The 24,521-nt window shown below is 36.1% G+C and overlaps 2 protein-coding genes across 3 annotated transcripts; one reads left to right on the top strand and one right to left on the bottom strand.

Annotated features, from left to right (window-relative positions):
- The first annotated feature begins 2,191 nt into the window (after positions 1 to 2,191).
- On the top strand, positions 2,192 to 3,024 carry LOC104212180 (uncharacterized). The gene has a single exon (XM_009761388.2). It carries the CDS (start codon positions 2,391 to 2,393, stop codon positions 2,790 to 2,792), a length of 402 nt encoding a protein of 133 aa, XP_009759690.1. The 5' UTR covers positions 2,192 to 2,390; the 3' UTR covers positions 2,793 to 3,024.
- Positions 3,025 to 4,094: 1,070 nt separating this feature from the next.
- Positions 4,095 to 23,811, bottom strand: LOC104212182 (protein CHROMATIN REMODELING 4). Of its 2 annotated transcripts, none has more exons than XM_009761390.2 (11): positions 23,165 to 23,811; positions 21,125 to 21,407; positions 20,625 to 20,726; positions 19,667 to 20,488; positions 16,335 to 16,439; positions 13,412 to 16,162; positions 9,986 to 10,143; positions 7,965 to 8,079; positions 7,548 to 7,630; positions 6,637 to 7,294; positions 4,095 to 6,528 (listed from the first exon to the last, which is right to left on the bottom strand). In XM_009761390.2, the coding sequence occupies exons 2-11, from the start codon at positions 21,386 to 21,388 to the stop codon at positions 4,465 to 4,467; spliced, it is 7,122 nt and encodes a 2,373-aa protein (XP_009759692.1). In that variant the 5' UTR covers positions 21,389 to 21,407; positions 23,165 to 23,811; the 3' UTR covers positions 4,095 to 4,464. The 2 variants fall into 2 exon arrangements, with proteins under 2 accessions (XP_009759692.1, XP_009759691.1); XM_009761389.2 differs by having other exon boundaries at positions 23,143 to 23,810.
- Between the last annotated feature and the right edge of the window lie 710 nt (positions 23,812 to 24,521).

The following is a 24,521-nucleotide window of genomic DNA, read 5'->3' as shown; positions in this document are numbered from 1 at the left end:
AAAGATCAAAACAAGACGTTTGCGGTTAAAAAATATTTTACCAAAGAGGAAACAGCCAACAATCATGTGAATGTAATAAAAAAGTTTTACGCGGCAGCTTTTTGATTTTGATCTTACTCTTCACGGTATGGAAGTGAGTGGATACCAACTGATGAACTGATCTAATCAGATGATTCAGATCACCACCCATATGGTTTTCTTACCTAAGTTCACATTAATATTAAATTTTGCGAAAAACGTTAAAAAGACTACTGTGTTTTTTGTCAGTTATATTAATTTGGTTTTAACAACCTTTTCTTTTTTGCAAAAAAAGTTATTCCTTAATCATTAGGATTCTCACTACCAACTAAATGGTTTAGATGCATGAACTGTTCTCCCTCTAAACTTAACTAACCTCCACATTTATCTTTTAATAAGCAATCTTGAGTTGAAATATTTCAAATCAAAACTCATAAAAGTCTATTTAGATTGATGGCATTGTTGAGTAAGTTGAGGGGTACTATAAAGAGGGAGCTAGGGCCAAAAACTGCTCTTAACTTATGTTAGTTGTAACTAATAAGTAACTAGAAAATAATCATTAGGATAGATACTCCAAAAGTCAAAGATAAACTTCTCTTCTTTCAAATTTGATATACACATTTCCTTTTTTATTTTGTGGTAACATAATTTTAATTTTTTAATAAAAAGGAAAATTTCAAAACATATAAATACTCGTTAAAAAAGAAGTTACTCCTTCAAAAGATCGATATTTATTCGTCTCTATGCAAATTTTCTCTCGTCCAATTTAAACGATAAACAAAATAGCTCAATAGATCTTGCATTCTGTTGGGGGAAAAAAGAGGTATATATCTTGCATTCTGGTTCTTGTCCTTAGATATCGCTCTCAAATAAATTAGAACATGGTTTCTTTAGAAACATATATCGAAAGAATTGAGTGAAGCTCAAATTCTTACCTCATTTCTCCATCTTAAATTAAAAAAAGAAAGCACAACAGATCTAGTGAGCGGTCAAAAAGGGGGTGATCAAAGCCATGAAAAACTAAGGTTCAAATTAAATTTCAATCAGACGTTAGATATATATTTCTTTTACGGTTATTTAAGTTAATTTTTTTATACGACTAAATTTTAATGGACATAATTATTCAATACTTATAGTGAGGGCATTTCCAATCTTTACCCCATTTTTGGTCCCCAAAATGGGCAAATCTTGGGGACAACTTACCCAACCATTTCCCCATTTTTCTTCCAAAAAAAAAAATCTTTTTTATATTCTTCTCGCTCTTCTATATTATATTATTATCATTCATTTTAATTTTATTTTTAAATTTTCATTAAACAAATTCCATCTTTTATTTTCATTCATTTGTAATTTCCATTAAAACAATTTCATAACATTTTAAATAATATAATTTGTAAGCAATTATTATAGATTAACTAATAATTAAATAAAAGTAAAATCATTGCGATACAAGATTAATTAAATACATATTACATAATGACAAATTTCATTCGAAATACTACATAAATATTCAACTCCAATCTCCAGTATTCTCCCATAAATGATCTATTCAACTTTACCATAGTGTCAATTTTATGTATTTTAATTTAATGTATTTTTAATTTTCAATTTTCAATTTTAGCAACATTTAATATTTTATATTTATACCATTAATTTTTTGAGATGATTATATATTTTTTGTACAATTATAATTTATAATAAAATTAACTTATAATTTTACATAAAAATAATAAATGCACAAAAATTAATTTATCAAAATTATACGCCAAAGTTAAGATGTAAAATTAATATTATAAAGATATTACATAAACATAATTAGATATATATAAAGAAATAAATAATAAAATATGCATGAATAATAACGGGGAGAACACTATTCATGGGGCAAAAATAGGTGACGGTTAGAGCAAAAACGGGGAAGGTTGGAGATGGGATGATGAAAGACAATACATATGTACCTGGTGGTCTAGATGCGCTCAAGTTCATCTAGTGAAGGATATACTTTGAAACTTCTCATCAGTCACTCTTTTCACATTGAATTTTTTTCGCTCTTGCCTATCTCATCCTAACACTTGTCTTTACAACAATAGTATATTAATAAAGCATAGTACCATACATAAAATATTAACAAAAAATAACGTAAAATATATCATTGAGACTATCAAATTTCAATCTCCAACGAACCCCATCTTTACCAATCACCACCTTTATAAATTAAAAACCTAGTTGGCCATTTCCCTTCAGTACTCCTCTCACACCCTCTCCATTTACCCATTTCTCAAACCAAAACTTGTCTCACCTATCCATTTTGTTTATTTAATCCTAGCTAGCTAAAAATTCTTCATTATTGCATAAACTAGAAAACCAAGAAAATGACACAAATGGGACGTCAATGGTGGCCGAAAACCACCACCGGAGCCACGGCGGTAGGCACCCTTTACGGCGGTGGTCGCACCACCAGAAGTTGTAGTTCAACATCATCAGAAAGTAATGCTGCAACAATGAGCTCATGTTGTGGGCTATCAAGATTAATGAGGAAGTTGAAGAGACGTAGCAATAAAATGTTGAAAACAGCGGCGAGTAGTAGTACGTATAGTAGTCGACAATCATCGTTCCAATGTCGGTATGATCCACTTAGTTATGCATTGAACTTTGATACTGGAAGTTTATTGGATGAAGATTATTACAAAATCTGTGCTTTTTCTTCAAGGTTTGTTGCTACACCAAAAGCTGATCATCACTGTCAAAGTTTAATGGCTGCTGCTTCCCACTAATTATATAAAGATCTAGTGGGGAAAAAAAAAAGAAAATTAAGCAAAAGAAAAAAAGGAAACGTATGTACCATTTTATCATATTATTTCTTTTAAACTTTTTGGATGAAAATGTTGTATACGGCTTATTAATTTGAGGATAATTAAGAAATCCCAAGTTTTGGAGGAACGTAAAGGAAATGTCTTCAATCTTTACTTTGTTTCTTGTTCTTCTCTTTAACTTATATTATGTATATGAAGTATATTTGACTACGTAAATGATATTCTTTTTAGATAAATTCGAATCGTCTTCTTTAACCCAAAAAGAAAAACAAATCTTCTTTTAGGTTTTTGTGTTTTGATAGACGAAAACAATCGACTGTAAGGGTGCAGAATCCACAAGCATTAATTGGATTCTATTACGGAATAAAAGGTTTTACACAGTTAAGTTAAAATTATCTCAGGTTAATGTCTAGACTAAAATTTAATTTGTTGATCTAGAAAATAAAGTACACCATATGGTGTAACAGGTTAAAATACACGATAGTGTCTGTATTAATTTAATGTAAAATGTAGTGGTGGTTTTGTACTAATGACTGCAGTGGTAAACAAATATTTATGGGTTAAAGTTGGGAGGGTAATATGTAAGCAAGCGTATATCTACCTTGTGAAGATAGAGAGGGTCTATCTCTACCTTGTGAAGATAGAGAGGTTGTTTCCGAAAGAACTTTGCTCAAGCTCTACCTCGAATTTGTTTTTCATGACAAACTTGCTTTATACCTTTATAAATTCCATAAAATTAGCTAAAGAACTTTTTAAATAACAATTTGCTCATTTAGTTTTCTGTGTTGGAGCGTGAGGGATGGGGGTGGCTACAAATATTAATAAAAAGTGTGCATGCATGTTGGTTTGTACAATTGTGTGTGTGTGACAAAGAAAATGTTTGGTGAGCATGTGAAAGTTCCATGTGCTACCAATTCCAACAAATGTAAAATTATTATTAAGTGTACTATGTTTCAAAGGTCAGAATTCCGTGAACAATGGACCACCAAACATGGTGTTAACAAAAAGGTTCCAGCAAGGAAATCACACTTTAAAATGAAAAATGGAGTACTCATTAGTACAATTCTTAAATAGTCACTAGTAGTTAATAAAACAGGCTTTTGGTTTTTAATTTAGGATTATATAAGCTAATATAAAAAATGAATATGAACTATATTCCGTCTACCCTCCTGTGTCTTCAAAACAATAAAAACCACTAACTAGATTTTAGATTTCACTGTACTTCCAAATTAGCCACAACATCTCTACCTTCTAAATCAACAGTGATAAAAATAGGAGAATTGTATATTCCAGACACCACTTTGCATAAAATACATACAAGCAAAATTTGCTAACATGAGCCTCATTTTGACACTTAGGAGGTCCTAAATCAAATGCTGAATCCAGCTCCCTAGGGTAAATAAGTCTTACAAGGTCAAAACCTTGTGACTCTAAGAACAACGACAACATTATATGCTAACTTCTACATTTTCTCTTTTCTCTTACACAAGCTTTACATAATAATTGGTCTAACCTGTACTGTATTTGCTACTTTAACTGCATCCTGCCCTACAAAAACTAAGAATAATGGAGGCTTAGAGACTTTCAGTTACACGGCGAGAGATGAGTACAATTAACTCCCCATAGGAAAGAGCTATGGTTCACAGTCATCTGTCCGATGATCCGAGACTGTCCCTTCAGATGATATTTCCTCTATGTCCACCTGTCCAGCCCGGGCAGGATCTGACTGAGTTTTGCTAGAATCCCCACTATCAGTTTCAACTTCTTTCTCTGCCTGAATTGGACACCATGTACTAGGAGCTGAGACCTGATTTGTTTTCTGCTTTCCTAGTGAATCTTGGGTGTCAGACGATGCAACCTTATCAACAGATTTAGGGCGAGGGACCATATTTTCAAGTAAACATGAACTAGTAGCAATAGGTGGACCTGGTGCAACACAGGATGCAACCAATTGAAGCACTTCGGGTGAGGGAGACAATCCAGCACTCGTCTTTTTTAGGTGAAATGTATTAACTGAACTAGTTGAAGGGTTGGCATATAGACTTAGAGGAGGCATATTAAGGTTAGCTTCAACCGAAGGGAGTCCTGAAGTTCTGGCCATCATTCTAGAAAGCAAAGGGAATGATGGATCTTGTTGACCACTCATTCCAGCGATACCCTCACCATGTAAGCTACCCTGGACGTCACTAGTTCCTGCAAAATCTTTCTGGAACTGCCTCATCACTTGCAGTCCGTGTTTCTTCTTCTTTTTCTTTTTCAAGCTCAGCCGTGGGTCCCTGGGTCGAGATGGAGGTGGAGAAGGAATAACAAATGGAGGGAGGGCGGGCTTCTCCTCCCCATATAGCAAGCGAACTGATTGAGCAATTGCAGAGACAGTTGGTGGTAAATCCGGTTCAGGAGGTTTTGCTGGAGTATTCACTGCTTCACGAAGCCAATGTGGTAGCTTATTCTTCGGTGAACTACATTCTGCCACTTCCTTGCCCTTTGATTGAGAAACATTCTGACCTTTATTAAGTTCAGGCAGCGATGGAAGATTGCTGGATTCACCACCTCCCGCATTGTTATGTGAATCATGTGAGATATTTGATGACCTGTCAAGAAGGTTAGGCAATTTAACAAATCTGCTTGCACCAATGTCATTCTCCTTTTGCAAGTCAAACCTGTTCTGGCCACCCAAACCAAGAGGACCCAAGCTACTGCTGCCCAACGAATTCAGCAGAAACGGCGACTCCATAAGAGAACCTGAGGATGGCCCTGGTCTGTCAGAGGGTCCCACATTAAAATCTCGAGGAATGTTCACCCGATACTTGTCAGTGCTGGGAGTTGGAAGATGTGCGAACTGATTGTTATTCAGACCAAGTTGCTCACCACGAGGTTCCAGATTTGGGAAGCTTGAAGACAGATCACCAAATCCCAATTTCATATCTGTTAGGTGTGTTGGAAAGAGCTGCTCATTTAGCTTACAACCATGCAATGCTCGAGCCATCATTGCATCAGAAATGCCAGAGAAGAAGCTTGATTTTCCCACTTTGGTAGGCTTGGATGGTTTAGGTGCAGGTACTGGTGGCCCCTCCAAGATCTTGAGCTGCTCTTCTTCCCACCTAATTGACAAATCTTCAGGAGTTTTATACTTGGAAAATCTTAACTTTGGATCTCGTAGCATGGCATCCCAATTGCCCCTTCCATATCTACGTACACCAATCCAGAGATAATCCAGTTCATCTTCAGACCAAATGTCCAGTTTGTTTCTCCTTTTGAGTAGGTTGCCTGATCCTGATCCTGATCCCAATCCTGACCCAGTTCTCAGCATAATGTTTTCAAGAACCTTCCTATGTTTTTCGGGAAATGATGATGACGACGCCATCTGCCCTAACCCCAGTACTGGAGGAATCTGTTGCTCTTGTGGGTTAAACCTAGATGATTCATGAGGTGGAAGCTTGAGATTGGGCAAAATCGGCAGTACAGGATGCTCACGGATAGACTCATTCACATCTGCAAATCTTGATCCCAAAGACAAGCTGGGAAACAAGTCAGAGGGTGGATGGGGCATGTTCATGGCAGGAAATGGGTATCTTGGTAAAAATGGCTCATCAAAAGATTTGGGCAGTCCTGTCTTTGCTTGAATATCGGATAAAGTAGCACCAGAATTCTTGAAATTACCAGCAGAACGTCTTTCTGGCATAACAGATAGAGGATGCTGCAGAAAAGCCAACATTAGGAATTTACACACGCATTATTTTACATTTTAATATGCATGAAAACACATTAGACACGAGAGAGAGAGAGAGAGAGAAAGAGAGCATACAGGATTGAATGGAAGATAAGAATCAGGTAAGCTACTCTTTGGAGGCTGTTGTGAAGGATCGAGGGGAAGATCTGGCAATTTGAATCTCCCGGAGAAGCTTTCCTGGCATTTAGCAACCATTTCAGTTGAAAGCTTAGAGCGAGGCGCAATATTTGGGAACTCCAGTCCCAATCCTTGCCTGTGTTGCCGGTTGTTTGACTTTGAAAAGTTCCTCTGTGGTGCTTCCACCTGATGAGCATTAGGAGCACATAGTCCCAGAACCGGCAAAAGGTGCTCATTAGCCTCTGAATTGATGCAGCTCATCTCTTGTGCATGATTACTTAACTGGGGAATGTCTGGAAGAGGATGACCACTTGTCTTAACTAGAACATCTATGCTATCGTTCAATTTATGTTTCAACTTTCCCAACCTTAAGGTTGAGTCAGCCATGTTTTTCTGCGCCTCCGATAATTTAAGACAGCTATTGTTATCCAAGTTCATAGATGCATGTTTCTCTTCACTGGTTTGCAACGGTACATTTATTGGATTCACATCATGAGCTTGCGGAGGAAGGAGATGACAGAGAGACTCTTGTCCAGCCAGTCCTTCCATGGGGCCAGACGCTTCAATTGCATTTCTCCGGGCCAGCCGTTCTTTTTGCCTAGCACGAAGCTTAGCACTGCCCAAAGCAACAAAAGCAATCACATAAATATTGTCTTTCTAAGTTCATAATTTACAGATATAGCCAAGTTTTTCATATAATGCTGCCACAAAGAAGTGAAATTCCGATATCGTGCATGCTACTTTTTTCCCCACAGAGTCGTAAAGAAAATGTTTAATATTCAGAAGATGGTAAATAGAACCATCTCAATACACTAAAGCAAATCTGTAACCATTTAGTTGCTGATAAGAGCCCAAAGAGTATAACTCACTATTTTGCCTTCAATGCTCGTCCTGCTGCACTGTATTCTCGTTCTGGTTCAGGCTCAGGCTCCTGCTCCTCTTCCACACCACTCTGTAGTTTCAGTTATTGGACAAAATTAGTGATCTAAAACGATGTCCTAATGAGACAACTACAGAGCGACTCCCTCCTAGGGAACAATCATCCATATTAAATTCATTATTCTTCAAAAGAACAAACTATATGCTTGTGGAATCACAATACTGTAATTGGTAGTTGACGTCGAAATTTTAAAGATTGAAGACACTGATTCCGAACAATTTTGAGGGGATGGATTGAATAATTTATCTAAACAAAAGATAAAGGTTCAGATTATAAAAGTCTGCATTCCCCAAGTTATCACTTTACTGCTCTAAACATGAAATACAAATTTACAATATGGAAGTACCTCATTTAATGTTTCACTGGGGGGTAAAGCATATGCTTCCCTGTAAGAAACAGCTTTCCTTAGACGCTTGCCTCGACCAAGAGCTGCTTCCTCCTCACTCTGATATTTCTCCCATCTACAAGCACAAGAACGTGATGAAAGTGTCCAAAAGCCGCAATAAAGTTTACCACTTCAAAGGTAATCATTTAACATGGTTTTGAAAACTTGCATTCTTAAGTACTAAAGTTTGACTCCTGGGCATGAATCACTGATTCAGCCATCAAAAGCAGCAATCATGTTACTGAAAGATTTTTGTCAAATTACCAAATATTTTCGTCTCCTTGAGCCCAATATCCATTTCCTGTATAAAAGCACCACTACTATCTTTCAAGTGTTGAGAACGCAGAAAAGTTTTCTGGTACTACATCAAGCTTCTAAACTGTTCCAAGCATGTGCAGTTTAAAAATTTACATAAACCAAGATGGAAAAATTCTAATACTTCTTTCTGTGCTTTGCTCATTATTTCTCTCTCCGAGAAGAATCGTCGGCCAAAAAAAAGGGGGAAAAAGACTCCAAGACAAGTGAAAACCATCTTGAAACAACCTCTGGAAGGTATAGAAAATGATTGTAAAAGTTTTACCCATGGTTGCAACAATGCTGCACCACTAACACATCCATTGTTTCAAATACAAACACACTGGTTTCTCTCATTGTCTATTGGAAGCCAGTACTAGTGAATCCTACAAGAGTTGAATCCTGTACTTGTCTTGTGACTGCCTGTGCCACCATTGTTTCAAATCTGTAATATCTTCCAATGAACATGCAAAGTGGATCCTATAAGACAAAGCAACCTTTTGTGCCTTCTACAATGTGGAAAAGCAGCATAGCATTCAATAGCATGTGGAGCATTAGTGTCATAGATAGGCGGGTGATTGTCATCAGTCTACCTTTACCAGCTTCCTCTAATAGGAGTATAACTTGTAATAAGTGCACTAGAGAAGAACGGGAAAGGTTTTACATTGCATCGCGAATTTGAAGAAACTTTCTAGAAAATGTATTTTATGAAGATTTAGAAGATTGTGATGGAGGGTTTCTGGAGAACAAAATCTGGGGCTCACTATCATCACATGCCTTATAAACAATGCCCAAAATCAAGCGCTAGTAGAGAAGCTGAAATAGTTGGTGGAAGCGATTGGCCTTGGTAACAAGGACTGAGCTTTGTGAACAAGAAACATAGAGAGCAACCTCAAGAAAAGTCTTTGTAATTATTCTTTTTTTTTTTTATTTGTAGTCTTTGTAATTATTCTTTTTAATCTGCTAAGGTAGTAATTGAAGTAGTCAAAGAGCTTCCGTTCATTAATTACTAGAAAATAGAGCTAGCTCACCGAAAACAATTTTGCAAGAATATAACTATCAATTTTTTTTTTTTACAAGAATATCTTTAGCATAAGAAAGTGAAGCATTCATTAAAAATCCATTCACTGTAGGATTTCTTTTATTTGGACAACTGGTTAGACGTGTTGTCATAGTTACTTAATGCAAAGCAAAGACACAAATATAAGTATATAACAACAATGCCTCAATCTCCAGAAGTTGGGGTAAGCTTATGAAAAGACTCCTAGCAAATATTGGACCTATTGTAATAAAATGATCTAAGACGCAATCTCAACTTAGTACCACCTATATAGATCTTTTCTTTACATTATGCCCTATTCTTTGCTAGGTTTGCATGGATTCCAAGAAATTGTAGGTCTTTCGAGACAATTCCTTAACCACATAAATAGAAGACAAATCCAAAACATTATCCTTTTTAACCTTCAAGAAATTCATATATAAACTATGTTAGACATTTATTTATCTTAACATACTCATACCAAACGGGTGTGACAATGGTATACTTTGTGCAGATTCTCCAATATAAAGAAAAAACTGCACATATTGTTGATACTTGTGCACACCCGCATGGAATAGATATGCATAGCTGAGTCCATATAGCATAGTATACTATCAAACAAATACAAATAACGTAGCAAGAACAATACCTCACTCTTAGAAGCTTGTCCCACTCATTTTCTTCAGTGCTACCAACCAAGTTATCCTCTCTCTTCTCTACATTTTGTACACAAGTGTCTTCACTCACCACCATATGAGATGCTATTCCAACTTGCTCTTCTGCACCTTCCTCGTTCCATTCCAATGACTAACAAAAGAGACAAAAGAAAACACAACAAGCACAAGAAAAGATTCAGAAAGTCATTGGAACGATCTTATAATGATTGTTGTTCCAAAGAACTAGCACAAGAATTTCCAAAGCAGAAAAAATTACTTCCTTATTTCTTCATAAATAAAAATTACTTCCTTGTTGAATCAGAAAGCAGAAAGAAATACCTTAGAATTTTTTTTGTAAATAGCATGTCATGTTAAAGACAAATAGAATCATAAATATTTTTGTAAATAGCATGTCATGTTAAAGACAAATAGAATCATAACTGTGTAACTATAGAATACTAACAAGCACAAGAGGGTGGTTAAATAAAGAGAAAAGCTTTAAATTCACGGCATGGACTGCCAAAAAAAGCTCATTTTACAAAGATACAAAACCATAATAAATGGAATGTGTGACAGTCATTACATGCCATACCAGACCAAAAACCAACCACATCGCCATAAATATCCAACCTAATACATAAGAAACATAACAAATTTCATTTCCATGCAGAGCTCTGTTAGAACATTTAAAGTTAGTAAAGTGATTCTACATCTTTTTTAGCATGTATATCCATCCAGTGAAAATTCACAGTAGCCCATTCAAACACAAACATATTTAATATTAATACAGCTAAAACATATACCACTTTAATTGCTTTTTTTTAGAATTAGGATATACCCACTTTAATAGATTTATTGTTACTTAGAATCAATTGTACCTTATGTGCTATGGCAGTCTTCATCTTCAAGGATAAACAGAACAAATGAAGAAACTTTACGCTTGTAAACAATGTAGAAAGAGTCTGAAACACAATTTAATTAAGGGGAACTACAGTTTCTATAAATTCAGCATGTTTTCCCCAGTAGGTTGAATCAGAGAAAACTTCTGAAGAGCATTTAAATTTGAGAAAATCTCACTTTATACCCATCAATTCCAAATTATTTACCCTTTAATGCCCAGGCCCAAACTATTTACTACTCCTACCCATGCGCCCCAAATTATTTACCCGGTTTTTGTATAAACTCTTCCACAAGTACAGTGAAACAAAAAAAACCAAGAAATAGCAAAGAAAAAGGTAGCCATGGATTCGGAAGAAGGAACACAACAACCCCAGCTAGTTCTTGCGCACAAGCTCTTCCTTTCGACACACCCAAATGTCAATGACTTGGATAAAGTTCGCCTCCGTGAAGAAGACTTGGACAAACTCTTCCATTTCCCTTATATCCTTCTTCAAAAAGAAATTAGATCTGATTATCTGAAAAGTTGACCTCTGGCTAGTTTCAGTTCTGCTCCACTTTTTCTTGATTGTTCTTTTTCTAGCTCTTGCTCTTGCCTTGGCCCTTGAATTTAAAATTTTTATTTTGAAGATTTCTTGTTTGATTCAAAGTGGGTGTTGTTAAATATTGCTTATAGTACCTTCTGGAAGTTCATACTGAAATTTGATAGCATTTGGAGCTGAATTGATGTGATTGAGATCGAATTTTTCAGTTGAAAATCGAGAAGAACACAGCTATAGTATACCGCTACGGTATACAATATGATGTCGGAGTATATAGCTATACTGCAACAGTATACTAATATAGTATACAATATATTGTTATAGTATACTGTAATAATATGCAATATATTGTAACAGTATGCTATAATAGTATACAATATACTATAATAGTATACTTATTACACGTAAATTCACTTGTCTTTTCCCTTTTAATTTGTTTCAAGCTTTTACTCAGCGTGAGGGGCAAATTGAAAATGCAAAAAAAAAATATTATTGTATGATATATAATGTAACAGTATACTCTTACAATTAGATCCTTTTAGAATTTTTTGAATTTTTTATTGACAAATGATATTATTTCAGTTTAATAATTAAATTAAATTTTTTTAACTCTTTGCGTACAATTGTATACCCTGTTGGTATAGCTATATACTATATTGGTATCATATGTTAGTTAATATTTTTTGATTGTATTAGCTACATTTAATTGGTACACAATTTGATTTTTCTTTAGTAATAGTATAAAAAAAAGAATAATAAAAAATAGTGAAAACAGTAAATGAAATTAGATTATGAAGAGAAAAAGAATATAAAAAAAAGAAGCTAAATGAAATTAGAAAAGGAAAAAAGAAAAAAATAAGAAGAAACCGAGAAAAAAGAAAAGGAGAAAAGAAAAAAAGAAGCATAGAAATAAAAAAGAATTGGAGAATAAAGAAAAATTCCCCACAAAAACTATTATGGGTAGGAAATGTAATTAGTTTATGGGTAGAAAAACAAATGGATAGACAAGGGTAAATAGTTTTGTCTTTGTGCGTAACTGTGTCAAAACCCCTTAAAATTTTAAACAACTCAACAGGCCAAAGGCCAACTTATGGAGTTAGAACACAAACTCTAAGTTTTCTTTCACATCAGAAAAAATGAAAGCTACAAAACCCACAACAAATACAAAGACTGTTTCAGCGATGACAAATTACCTGCTGGATGTTTCCAGAGAAACTTTTCTACTTAAGATTGGCTGGAAAAGTTATAATTCAGATTAAGTTGACATTGCTAAGTTTTACACGCCAACTGTAGTTTGGTCATTTAGTAGCTTTCAGCAATAACAGCACAAAATCTAGTTATGGGTCTTTAGATAAACGATTTAAAATTTTTCTAGTATATCTGAAACAGCCTCTCTACTCCTTCGGGGTAGGGGTAAGGTCTGCGTACACACTACCCTCCCCAGAACCCACTAGTGGGATTACACTGGGTTGTTGTTGTTGTTGTTGTTGTTGTTATATCTGAAATACGTATTTTGGAAATCAAGAGCTAGTTTCCTTGGAGGCTTTAAGTCCCTAAGTAAGATACGGTTGCGTCGAAACTTTTGTCAAATGGATTTCATGAGAATTATGCTATGGCGTTTATGTTTTTTCACTTTCTCAAATCTGTTTCAGCTCTCTTTAATTCATGCTTCTTATTTATCAAATAAGTTCAATTCCTACTGCTGTCACTATGATGAATGAAAGTAATAAGCCAAATATGACTAAAACCCTAAATTGTAATCATGGACCCTCACGGTTGCTCAGTTTACAATTTCCAACTGTCCTTAGGTGCCCACTATCTTTCCTCACCGTTTGAGCTACAAATCAGGCCCTAATTTTCAATCTTCCACTTCTGAATAATAGAGTTGGAAAAGTCTCACTTGTCTGGCATCATTTAAGAAATATGCTTTTTCGATAAGGCGTTTAAGGTTTAACAGAACTGTGGAAGAGCTGTGGTTACCTTCACTGAACCAAGCATATCATTCTCCAGTTCTGCCTCATTGTTATCAGCCGAATCTGACTGAAGATTTGAACGGTCAAGCAATTTCGAAATGGCATTTTCATCCCAAACAATCTTAGTGCTGCCTTTGGTGCACTTATCTTTATACACATCACCCAGGCTACCAGTCCTCCTGCGCTTATGCTCTACTTCAGGAACTGTTTCATCTCCAACAGCATCGTTTTCTGACATGCTAGAGGAATCAATGAAAAGTTCTTCTGTTCCCCATCGAAGGATGTCTTCAACCTCCTTTTGGGATCCTGATTTGTTCACAAAAAGCTGATCAAGCATCAACTTCTTCTTCGCAAGCTGAAGTATCCGTTCTTCAACACTGGCACGGACTACTAGCCTGTACACTAGAAGTCTCTTTGACTGTCCGATACGGTGAGCCCGATTCATCGCCTGGATATCTGCATGTGGATTGAAGTCAGAATCGTAGATAATAACAGTATCCGCAGTAGCCAAATTGATCCCCAGTCCACAAGAGCGTGTTGATAATAAGAATACAAATCGACTTTTGTCCTGATTAAACCGCGCTATTGCTGCTTGACGATCAGCCACAGCAACAGAACCATCAACTCTCTCATATGTTTTTGGCCCAAACTCAATTGCCAAGTAATCCTCCAGAATATCTAGAAGCTTCGTCATCTGTGAAAATATGAGGACTCTGTGACCTTCTTTATGCAAACTTTTGAGCATAGAGTGCAGAAGAGTCAGCTTTCCAGAAGCCTTTATCCTCATTTCATGAAGAAATTCTAGTGATCCAGATTCAGGCTCAGTTCCTGGTATGAGATAAGGATGGTTGCAAACTTTTCTTAACTGCATAACAATATTCAGCATCGATTGTTGTGCAACTCCCTTCCCAATGTTGCGAAGAAGCTGATAGTTCTTTGTAAGCATTGCACGGTAATATTCTGCCTGAATTGAAGATAACTCAACAGGAACCATTCTTTCAGTTTTAGGAGGAATATTTTGCATAGCATCCTTTTTCAGCCTGCGAAGCATGTGCGGAGCAACAAGCTTCTTCAATTCTTCCACCTTTTCCGCCGTTGTAAGATCATTGAACTTCTCTTCGAATGACGATAGTGAAGGAAATGAAGATGGCTGCAAAAAATTTAATAAGTTGTACATCTCGCCAATGTTGTTCTGAAGAGGAGTACCAGTCAATAGCACTCGATGCTGGAACGAGAACGTGTTGAGCATGCTAAAGAGCTTACTACTAGCATTTTTAAGACGGTGTCCCTCATCAACCACAAGAACTTCCCAGGGAATCCCACGCAGAAAAGTGGAATCAACGAGAACCATTTCATAAGTAGTCAAAAGAACATTAAATTTGTACGACGTCGACTTCTTACTCAGATTACTTCTATCAATTGCATGCCATTCAAATTGGCGAATCACAGCTCTTGCTTTAGCACTCCCATGGTATTCTACAACATTTAGGTGTGGAGCCCATAACTGAAACTCTGCCATCCAGTTTGGCATTGTGGATAGAGGAACCAAAACTAAAGAGGGAAGCGCAGCATTGAACTCAGTATACAATGATGATAAGAAAGCAGAAGCTGATACTGTCTTCCCAAGCCCCATCTCGTCAGCAAGAATAACATTTTTGGATTTATGCCAGCATTTGCGCAACCAATTTAAGGCTTCCATTTGATGTGGAAATAATGCGCCTCCTTGCAGTTCTTTAGGCTGCTCTGTCAGAGTGACTATATCATTCTGATGGAATTCTCTCCTTTTGCTCACTACATCATCCTTGGTAGCATTTCTAGTCAATGCTTGGGATTCAAACTGATTGAATTGATCAATCAAATGAGATGATTTTGCAATCACAGGTTCTTCTATCTTTTCCCAGGTACATTCATCATAAGGAAGGCCAGTCCATCTCACAAAAACTTCAGCTGAACCAGCCGTACCTGGTCGAGTTGCAATTATCCGCTGAGGCATCTTCCACCTTTCATCACAAATATTTATTGTTGCTGTCCCATACTTTGCCTTGTAGTTGTCCAGTTTTCTTTTTGCCAGAACTTTCAGTTTAGATTCTGGGACCCAAGAGTTATGAATATGTGATTTTCCAACCCACTTAACAAGATACTCATAAAAGACATTTACACCATTAGAGGGTGGCAGCTTACCCAAGACAGTCTCCTTACTTTCCTTCAAAGAGCTGGTATCTGTAGTAATCATTTCATCTATCCCCTTGCCATTTCCAACTTCATGAATCCCAGATGTGACATTATCCTTCGAGTTGGCACGGCCATTATAGTTCTTCTCAGTGGAGTCATTGCTTTCTCCAGAAGTATTCTGCAAATTAGCCAGGTCATCAGCATTCACAGCAGTGTCTTCTTCATTTGTGTTGGTCGCACCTTCAGATACTGAACCTTGAGGGTCTTCCTTCAATGTGCCAGTTCCTTCTTTGCATTCTTTGCTACCCGATCTTCTGTACACTTGAATTTTATCCTTTCTGATATCATCCTTTGAGCTCCTTACTTCATCAGTAATGTCCAAAATTTCCCGAGAGCCACTGCCCGAAAACTGTATACTTTCCTCAACTACGGGCACATCACAACTGGGTTTTCCATCATTTACTTTCTCTCTATCTTCTAAACTTGCTGAATCTTCCAATGGAGGGTCATTTGTGTTCACTCCGGTGATATCATGAGAACAACTATTACTATCAGCTTGCACTCGACACGCCAGAACCCTATCAACCTGCAATTAAGCATGCGTCAGAAGTAGGAAAACAGTTTATCATCAATAATCTCGGTTTTCCAGCCCTTTTATTAGGAAATTCCAATAATTACATCAAAGAGTGACAAAAGGAGCAGAAGATTCTTATTAATAATTGATAATAAACCTATAAGTCAGTGCTTGGAACTAGTACCTGTTGAAGATCGAGACCATTATTATCATAAATCAATGGTTCACTAGCAACTTTTCCTTTTTCACGAGACAGATCTGATGGCTGAGCAGCCTCTTCAGAAACCAACTGCATTAGCAAAAAAAGAAAAAAAGAATCAACAAAAGAAAAAATATGAAGTTAGTTTTGCATATAATAACAGTTAAAGCAAAAGGGAAAATAGACATATCAGAAAATTCTCGTTTCCCTTCCTTCTCTTTTTTGCTTTTCTTTTTTTGGCTTTTTACTTTAATTCGTAAAACATATTAATCCACGCCCTTCAAACAAAACTGTTATTATTAGGAAAGAATCCAAAAAGAAACTACAAAGCTCCACTATTTCTTTTTATTTTTCTGCCTTCTTAATTCTTTTATGGGTAAGCACTCTCCATTAAACTCAAAAAGAAGCAAGAACTAGGAGTACTCTATTGAAGAAGTCAAGGACCGCTGCTGATAATCCCACAAGTACAGGGAACTGAGACGTCGTAATTCTTCCATCAGGTTATTACTATTCCCTTTTTGAAAAAGTTCTTTCTTCCAAGATAGAAATTTAATCACATGCAAAAGTGGACATGCACATTTACACATAATAGAAACAACATCAGAATAAGCAAATAATTGTCCCACATGTAGAAGAAATAAATAGAGTAAAATAGTCTGGAACTGAAAACATCCCACACTAAAAAAAAAAACATCTTTTTTAATAAGTTAAGAAGTTTTGAGAATTTATTTTGGGGTCATTATCGTTCCACTAAACCCTAGAAAAACCACGCAAATTCCAACTTTTGTAACCCAGAACCTTGATTTTTGTAACCCAAAACCAGCTTATCCACTATAGAAAAATCGTTTCTGCCTTTCTAATTTAATATAAGTGCTACATCACAGTATATGCTAATGTCCGCGCATCAATTTCTCTTCTTTACCGTGAGAGTTCTCTTCTAGAAGAATAACACTAGACGATACCACCTCATCTATTATCCATCTATCAAGCTTGAATCCCCAGAAAACATTTATTCAAAATCTGGACGATCATCTTACGAAGTAGAACCCACATTTTCTCCAAAAAAAATGAATTCATTCCTCACTTGACTTTCTTGGCCCCTCACATTACCTAACTTGTTCAGAAACCCTTTAATAGAGTTGCTCATCCTGAAAAGAGGAAAACTATTGCTGTGCGGCGCAAACGTACATGGGATAGTTAATTGAATATATGTACTGAGGAGGGCTTTTTGAGTTTTTACCAAGTTCAGCATCTACTCCATTATCAAGTTCACCACCTTGAATACCTTTACAGTAATGCCTTAGTGGGCCATTATTCCTTCCCTCTCAAATTTGACAACTATACCGCAAATCTTATGATCTTGATTACGAGCTAAATCATTTTCTTATTTTGCACTAAACATAAAAATTACATCCTTCCTAACGCAAGTAATAAATTGTTTTCAACAGAAACATCATGAATATGGTGTAGAATCAGACTCGTCTCCTCAAAAAGCACACATCCTTATGTAAACTACTATTACCCTTACTAGCCAGTTAACGAGTGAATTGTGACAAAAATGAACTGAAGCCTAGTGTAGTACTCCACACTGCCTATAATACCCATCCCACAAATGACCTCTAACATAGAGAGAAAGACGCCATCAAAACTATGTTTCTCTTTTCTTTTTTTTATAAAGCAAATAAATTCTATTGATGATGGGAAAGCCCCGTATACAAGCCCTATACTAAAAAAAGTATGAACATAACACCAAAGAATGTTCTCAAAGATCCTCTAACTTAGACAGCACATATCTTTTGTTAAAAATAGATATCTTCAAAATTTATACTTTTGGTGTAGGAACAACATGATAGAAAATGTGTCCCAGTATATTGATTCTTTGCAGCTTCTGAGGATGAATTAGTGCCAGCAATCAGCAGTACTGTAACTTTTGCTTGTTGTTTGCAGTACCTTCTTGGTACTTCATCTAACTTAGAGAGAAGAGAAGTTAGCAAAAGTCAAAACTATGTCTCTCTCTTTTTTTGGGGGGATAAAGTAAATAAATCTATTGATGATGGAAACCCCATATAATACCCCCCAAAAAAAGGAGTAGAGAACCTACACAAAAACGGTTCTCTACAAGAGAAAACCTATCTTGATACAAGTAGGAATTTTCCATAAAAGGTCCGAAGAGAAATACTGCCATGAGATTTTTGCCAGTCTTGCATCAACTCAATAGCAAATAAGTAGTAAACAGGAAGTATAAGGAACCTCAAAAAACAACCTCCAACCTAGTGATTCTACCCGTCCTTGCCATCATGCACAATTCCTATAATTTCCAAGAAGCCTACTTCTACTATCTACTCTTATATCTTGAAGTTTAGAGCATGCTCCTAATCAGACAGCTTCCTATAGCTGTCTCAGTTAAATCCCCTTCAGAGCTTTACTCAACTGATGGCAGACCCAGAACAACGCAATCTCTGTCAAAGAACGTATACTATCAGATTAACTATTATCAATTAACTAGACATGATGGTCAACATTAAGGTTCGATCCCTCTTTGGTAATAATTCTGCATGCTCCGCAACGTTGAAGGCCTTAATACATAACTACAGTCTCCTCTCTTGAAAGTAGGTTATCACAATATTTCAGCATTCATATCTTACCTTAAAAGGATAAAATAGACTGAGGACATTCCCATTATTGCATGCCCGTTTTCTTTTTCTTTTTTATAGTCTTATTGCATGCCAGTTTCGAGACATAGAAAAAGCAACAATAAAACCTATCGAGCAAAACCTGATGAAGAGGCTTCAGTCCATGTAATAGCTGTCACTTGAGCAACTTTAACGCGGAGGACATCAGACACTTGTTCTTAATTTGCATTATTACCAGAAGTCTATGGGACATGTTCCAAAACATTTTTGGGTTACAGTGGATTGAGCTACTTAGCATGAAGGATGCCTTAATCAGTTGGTGCAGTTGGAAGGTGCAAAATCAAGAAGAAATATGTGGCAAGCCATTCCTAGTTGTATACAGAGAGGGGGTGGAATCTGAGATGTCTTGAAGGAACCTCAAATTCTATTCCATCCCTAAAAGTTAGATGTCTTATTAATTTGAGTAGTTGATATTATTTTAGTAAAGCACCTTATGCAAATCAACTTTCAGAATTCATGGGTTCCTTGAGTTTAGTATAGGAACCAAGCATCATAGTTTTTGTAATACTGCATCTTCTGGATGCCTTCATTTAATAAAATATCATACCTTATTAAAAATAATTGAAGTCTATTGAGCAAAAACTATTCAGATTTGAGAAAGAATACGTAACAGAGGGATTGTACCTCATCTTTAAGTTGGACTTCGACCATATCTCTCCTGTCCCTTTTTGATGGAGCCACTGAAGGCTGATGATCAAAACGCTTACGTTTTTTCTGCAATTTGCTTGACTTTGAACCTGACTTTCTAGAATTATCAGCAGCTCGCTTTCCCTTGTCAGTCCTAGATTTGCTCTGACTGTCAATGTTGTAAAAATTAGGTTTTCTTTTCCTGTCTTTCCGAGAAGCAGCCTCCGACACAGCTACAGGTTCATCACCTGGAGATCTATCACTAGAAGGTAAGTCAGGCTTCTTTTCAGAGGCTTTTTCATTTTTCTTTGAATCTGATAAATTCAAAAAGGGTGTCGCTTCATTCATGGAAGAGCTTGACTTGTCCAATGGAGTATCTGCAGAAGGCACCTCTTTCTCCACTGGTGTATCAGAATAAGGCACTTCCTTCTCAACTGGAGTATCTGCAGCAGGAGGCACCTCCTTTTCAATATCAACACCTGCGTACGATGACTTATCATCCGCAGCACCATGCTGGGAATGATGACTTGGTTTAATATCAGAAGAAACATCATTGGGCGAAGTGCCCAGCTTCTCCATTGGGTTGCGATGTGATAAAGGTGTTTTTTCTCTTGCCGAGGATCTTCTCTTACCAGGAATGGAGCTTTCAAATATTAGGGATACCTTGGAGATTCCAGATGATCTATTTTCATTTTTTGCTTTTCCACCTGTAACCTTCGTTCTTGCTCGTTTGGTGACAGTATCTAGGTGATTAACAGACTCAAGGGGATCCTTCTTCTGATAACAACTAGGACATTCCCACTTTCCGGTCGGTATACGCTGAATAGATACAAAAATTTATCAGTAACAAAAATAAAGTGGATGGGATAAAATGAAAAGGAAAACTCAAATTAATACATGAAAGATTTAAAAGAAAAGTAAATCTGCCTTAAAATAAAGTAACTACCAAATATACCTTTAGAGGAGGATCCAGACACTGAAGATGGTAGGTTCGCGGACAGCTTTCACAACAAAGCAAATTTCCACCAAGATCACAAACAACACATTCATAATAGTACTGAATGAGAGCAAAAGAAAACAAGAGTCAAAAGCAGTTCGAAAATGCAAATGTATAGAAAGCGATAAAAAGCTCAGTTGGAAAATACTTAAATCACACTGCAAGGCAATAAATTCTCAAATAGCACTATATATTTTGGCCTTACTGTCCTGGCAAGACTATAGCAAAGCCAACAGCGAGAGCTTAAAGGTAACATGCTCGTAAAGAATGAACAAAAAACTGAGGACAACAAAAAACTTTAAGAACAGCAAGCTAAAGAAGCATGTTGATCTCTTGATCAAGGAGTAAGTTTCATTGGAAATTTTCTTCCTGAACTACAGCTCAAGTCTTGTTTTCCATGTACTGTCGCAACCATAAATTGAAAAAGAGATTAAGTAGATCATAAAGAACATACTAACCCCATCATTTCCTTTCTTCTTGCTAGAAGAAGAACGACTTGAAGTGATTTCGCTCTTCACTCGACTTTTGGATGAGTTACTTGACGATAAATCCAAGGGTTTTGAAGCCTTTTCTTTGCCATTCGATGTGTCAGGTCCAGATGGTAGTTTCCGACGCTTGCGTTTTAAGACCCAGTCTCCGTTAAGCATTTTACTGGACAGTGAACCGTTTTCTTTCATCATTGCAAGCGGGGTTGTACATCTCATATCATGACCTCCAGGCATCAAATGTTATCACATATTCCTGCAAGGTTTGTTGCTAAGAGCATTAGATCATAAACCTCAAGAACAAAAATACAACACCTTTCAGAAAAAAAGGTAAAGAAGGAAGATTCGAGCACACTGCATGAACCGAAAACATAGTAGCTATTCAAATAGGCAAAAGAATTAGTACATTTTAGTCTACATTTCAACAAAGCTCCCTAGACAAAAATCTCGCTTCTATTTTGTCCCTTCTTCTATTTTTCTTTCAAGAGGACTTCTTCGACGCTCTTAACACTATAAAAGAAATGGAGAAAGACACTTTTTTAGGATGAACATACCATACTGTGCTGGAGCTTTCTAAAACATGCATTCACATAGATTTCAACTTAGTTAACTGATTAAATACTTCATTCACTGAAAAAGTAAATCAGACACTGTTTTAGTTGCAAATAATCATTTATTACGTACATGGTACTAGCATGTGAAGACCTAGCATAATTAATGTGTAAGAAAGAAGAAAGAGGGTGCAAACCGGAATGCTGCCATTATATCCATAAAACTCATCTTAATTAATGTGTAAGAAAGAAGAAAGCTCCCTCGAAATTAAATGGTGGAAAGAACACAAGAAATAAAATCATTGAGAGCACTAAACATGGACTGATATGAATACACTATGTTGACTAATATAACAAAAAGCAACGCATATCTTTCAGAAACTTTCCGAACTAGGACAAAAAGAGAGAAGTAGCTGAAAACTTTTGTAAACTGAAGATGCACATAACGGGATATGCGAGCACAACATCGTTGAGATGCAACACGGATCAGAAATGAAGATTCAACGAATATCAGAAATTAAACTTAGTTAACGGGCAATTTAGATAATTAAAAATGCAATTACGTCACTATTACTCAGAAACCACCAACTTCCAGGACAATCAGTTTGACAGCTATAAATATAGGTATATGGGGAAAGGATTTAAAACCAAGGCCTCAAACAGAATCTGATTACAAAGGCTTATTCCAAAGTAAGACAGGTTACGAGACACGGAAAATTAGACGATCTGCTGAATATATATGTGTGGAAAGGATTTAAACCAAGCCCTCAAACAGAATCTGATTACAAAGGCTTATGCCAAAGTAAGACAGGTTATGAGATACGGAAAATTAGACCATGTGCTTCACTTCCAACTAAGACCTACGCATTTCATTCATATCAAAGCTATTGACGTAAAAAAAAATTAATATACTACAACTTAAGTCAAAATTCAACCAGTTAAAGCAAACAGCATAATTGCTATCAAGGAATCCTTAATTTCTATTTTAATAGACCTTTGAATCAAGTTGAAACCAGCCATACAAATGCTCATAGTCACTCGACTAACTAAAGCCATTTGGAATTATTAAAGCAATAAGGATTACATTTTCCTCTTTATCAATTCAGCAGAACAAGCCCTTAATCAATGTGCTATAGTAAAAAACCATCACATGCATGCACAGCTGAATTGAACCATAAATGATCATAACCTAAGCACCACAGAGGCACAGACATTCAGCTCTTTGCAAAACCCCTCAAACCATTTCACTTAGCAACGCAAAAACACACTCTAAATCACCAAACATCAAAAGTACAGCAAAATTGTAGCTAAAAACGCACAAAATTTCCCACCAATCAAGCAACACCCACATCAAAATGAACAGCAAAAGCACACAAGAATCAGCTCAAATTACATTAAAAAAAAAAAAAAAGGCAACCCCACATAAAGAATGAGACCTACCCAGATAAAGATTAGCACATACCAATCTTTTCTATGGATCAAAAACTCAAAAAAATTCAATCTTTCTATATAAGGAGCTGAATCAAGAACCACAAGTAAAAGGGGCAAAGGGAGAGTAACCCAATTTAGGGTATGAGGGAATACAAGCGCGAGAGAAAAGAGAGAGAAAGCGGTAGAAGGCAGACAAAAGATATAAATAGAGCGTGAAAGCGAAAGAGAGGTTTTAGAGAGAGGAGAGAGAGTGCATCCAAATACGGATTCACCGGGGTTATAGGACTTTGGGGGTTACACATCATAACACACAACACAACGCAACACAAACACACCCAACACCAACACTGACATAGGCAGGGGGCAATGGGGGTAGGTGGGTAGGGGGGTTCTTTGGGGTGGTGGGGTTGACTGGGGCTTTGTGGGAAGCGAGCCAAGAGACTTTTCCACTCAGAACATGCCACGTGGAGCCCTGGACGCTTGTCCCCATCCTCTCTCTTCACACTTTTCTCACTTCTCTTCATTCTCTTTAGACTTTCAAAAGACTCTGAAGATGTTCAAAAGAGATTAACAGAATCTGTTGAAGTATGCTTGTAATCCCATGTTTATATATGTTTCTCTCATTTCTCTCTCCTAAATCTAAATGTACATTCAAGATAATACTATTATTATTATATCTCTCCTCTTTCTAGATACGTATAAAGTTACCTCCTTTTTCTCTCTCTATATTTCTTTTTTTTTTTTTTCCATTATAGCCGCCATCAATTCTTCTGTAAGGCATTTGATGAAAGTGTTTTTGTTTCTGCAGCCTTTTATTACTTTTCCTGTTTCTTTATTTATTGTTTTAGATATAAATTTAAAAATATATCTCCTGAGTAGTTCTCATGATACTTTCTTACCTTTTATATATAGTTAAAGAATGAAAGTTACATATTATTAGAGGAGCAATGTAGATAGATCTTTTTGTTATCTATGATAGGTGTTATTTATAGAAAATATAAATACTGGTTTGAAAGTGACTGCATACTGCACACTTGTTCGCTCTACAATTTGGGCCTTTTTTGGATTATGATTTTTTAACCAAAATAAAAAAAAAAAGGAAAAAAATAGTTTTTCTTTTTAAAGTAAAAATTCTTGAAATTGTTCATTTGGAGGTTCTCGGTAATGTCTTAAAATGAACAAATAAAGTTATTTGAATTAGACAACTAAAATTCTTATGTAAAACAACAACAATAAATGGAATTCTCACAAGTAGGGTCTGACATGATAGAGTGTGTGCACACCTTACTCCTAAATTTATTGTAATTGATTAGAAGTATCTATTGATAATGAGTTAAATTTGTTATAAGAATCAACTGAATTGTTTAGTCAACTTCCTAAAATTATAT

This window comes from Nicotiana sylvestris, chromosome 2, assembly GCF_000393655.2.
Source record: "Nicotiana sylvestris chromosome 2, ASM39365v2, whole genome shotgun sequence".
Classification (NCBI taxonomy): Eukaryota; Viridiplantae; Streptophyta; class Magnoliopsida; order Solanales; family Solanaceae; genus Nicotiana; species Nicotiana sylvestris.
The sequence above is the reverse complement of the archived record's forward strand: the minus strand, read 5'-3'. Positions and strand labels throughout refer to the sequence as shown.

Coding starts and splice junctions, on each gene's coding strand:
- LOC104212182 (XM_009761390.2), bottom strand. CDS start 21,388: ATGCCTGGAGGTCATGATATGAGATGTACAACCCCGCTTGCAATGATG. Junction 10,144..13,411: donor ATATGCTTGGTTCAGTGAAG/GTAACCACAGCT, acceptor CTCTTTTGTTAG/TCATTGGAATGGAACGAGGA. Junction 7,631..7,964: donor CCAGTGAAACATTAAATGAG/GTACTTCCATAT, acceptor CTGAAACTACAG/AGTGGTGTGGAAGAGGAGCA.
- LOC104212180 (XM_009761388.2), top strand. CDS start 2,391: ATGACACAAATGGGACGTCAATGGTGGCCGAAAACCACCACCGGAGCC.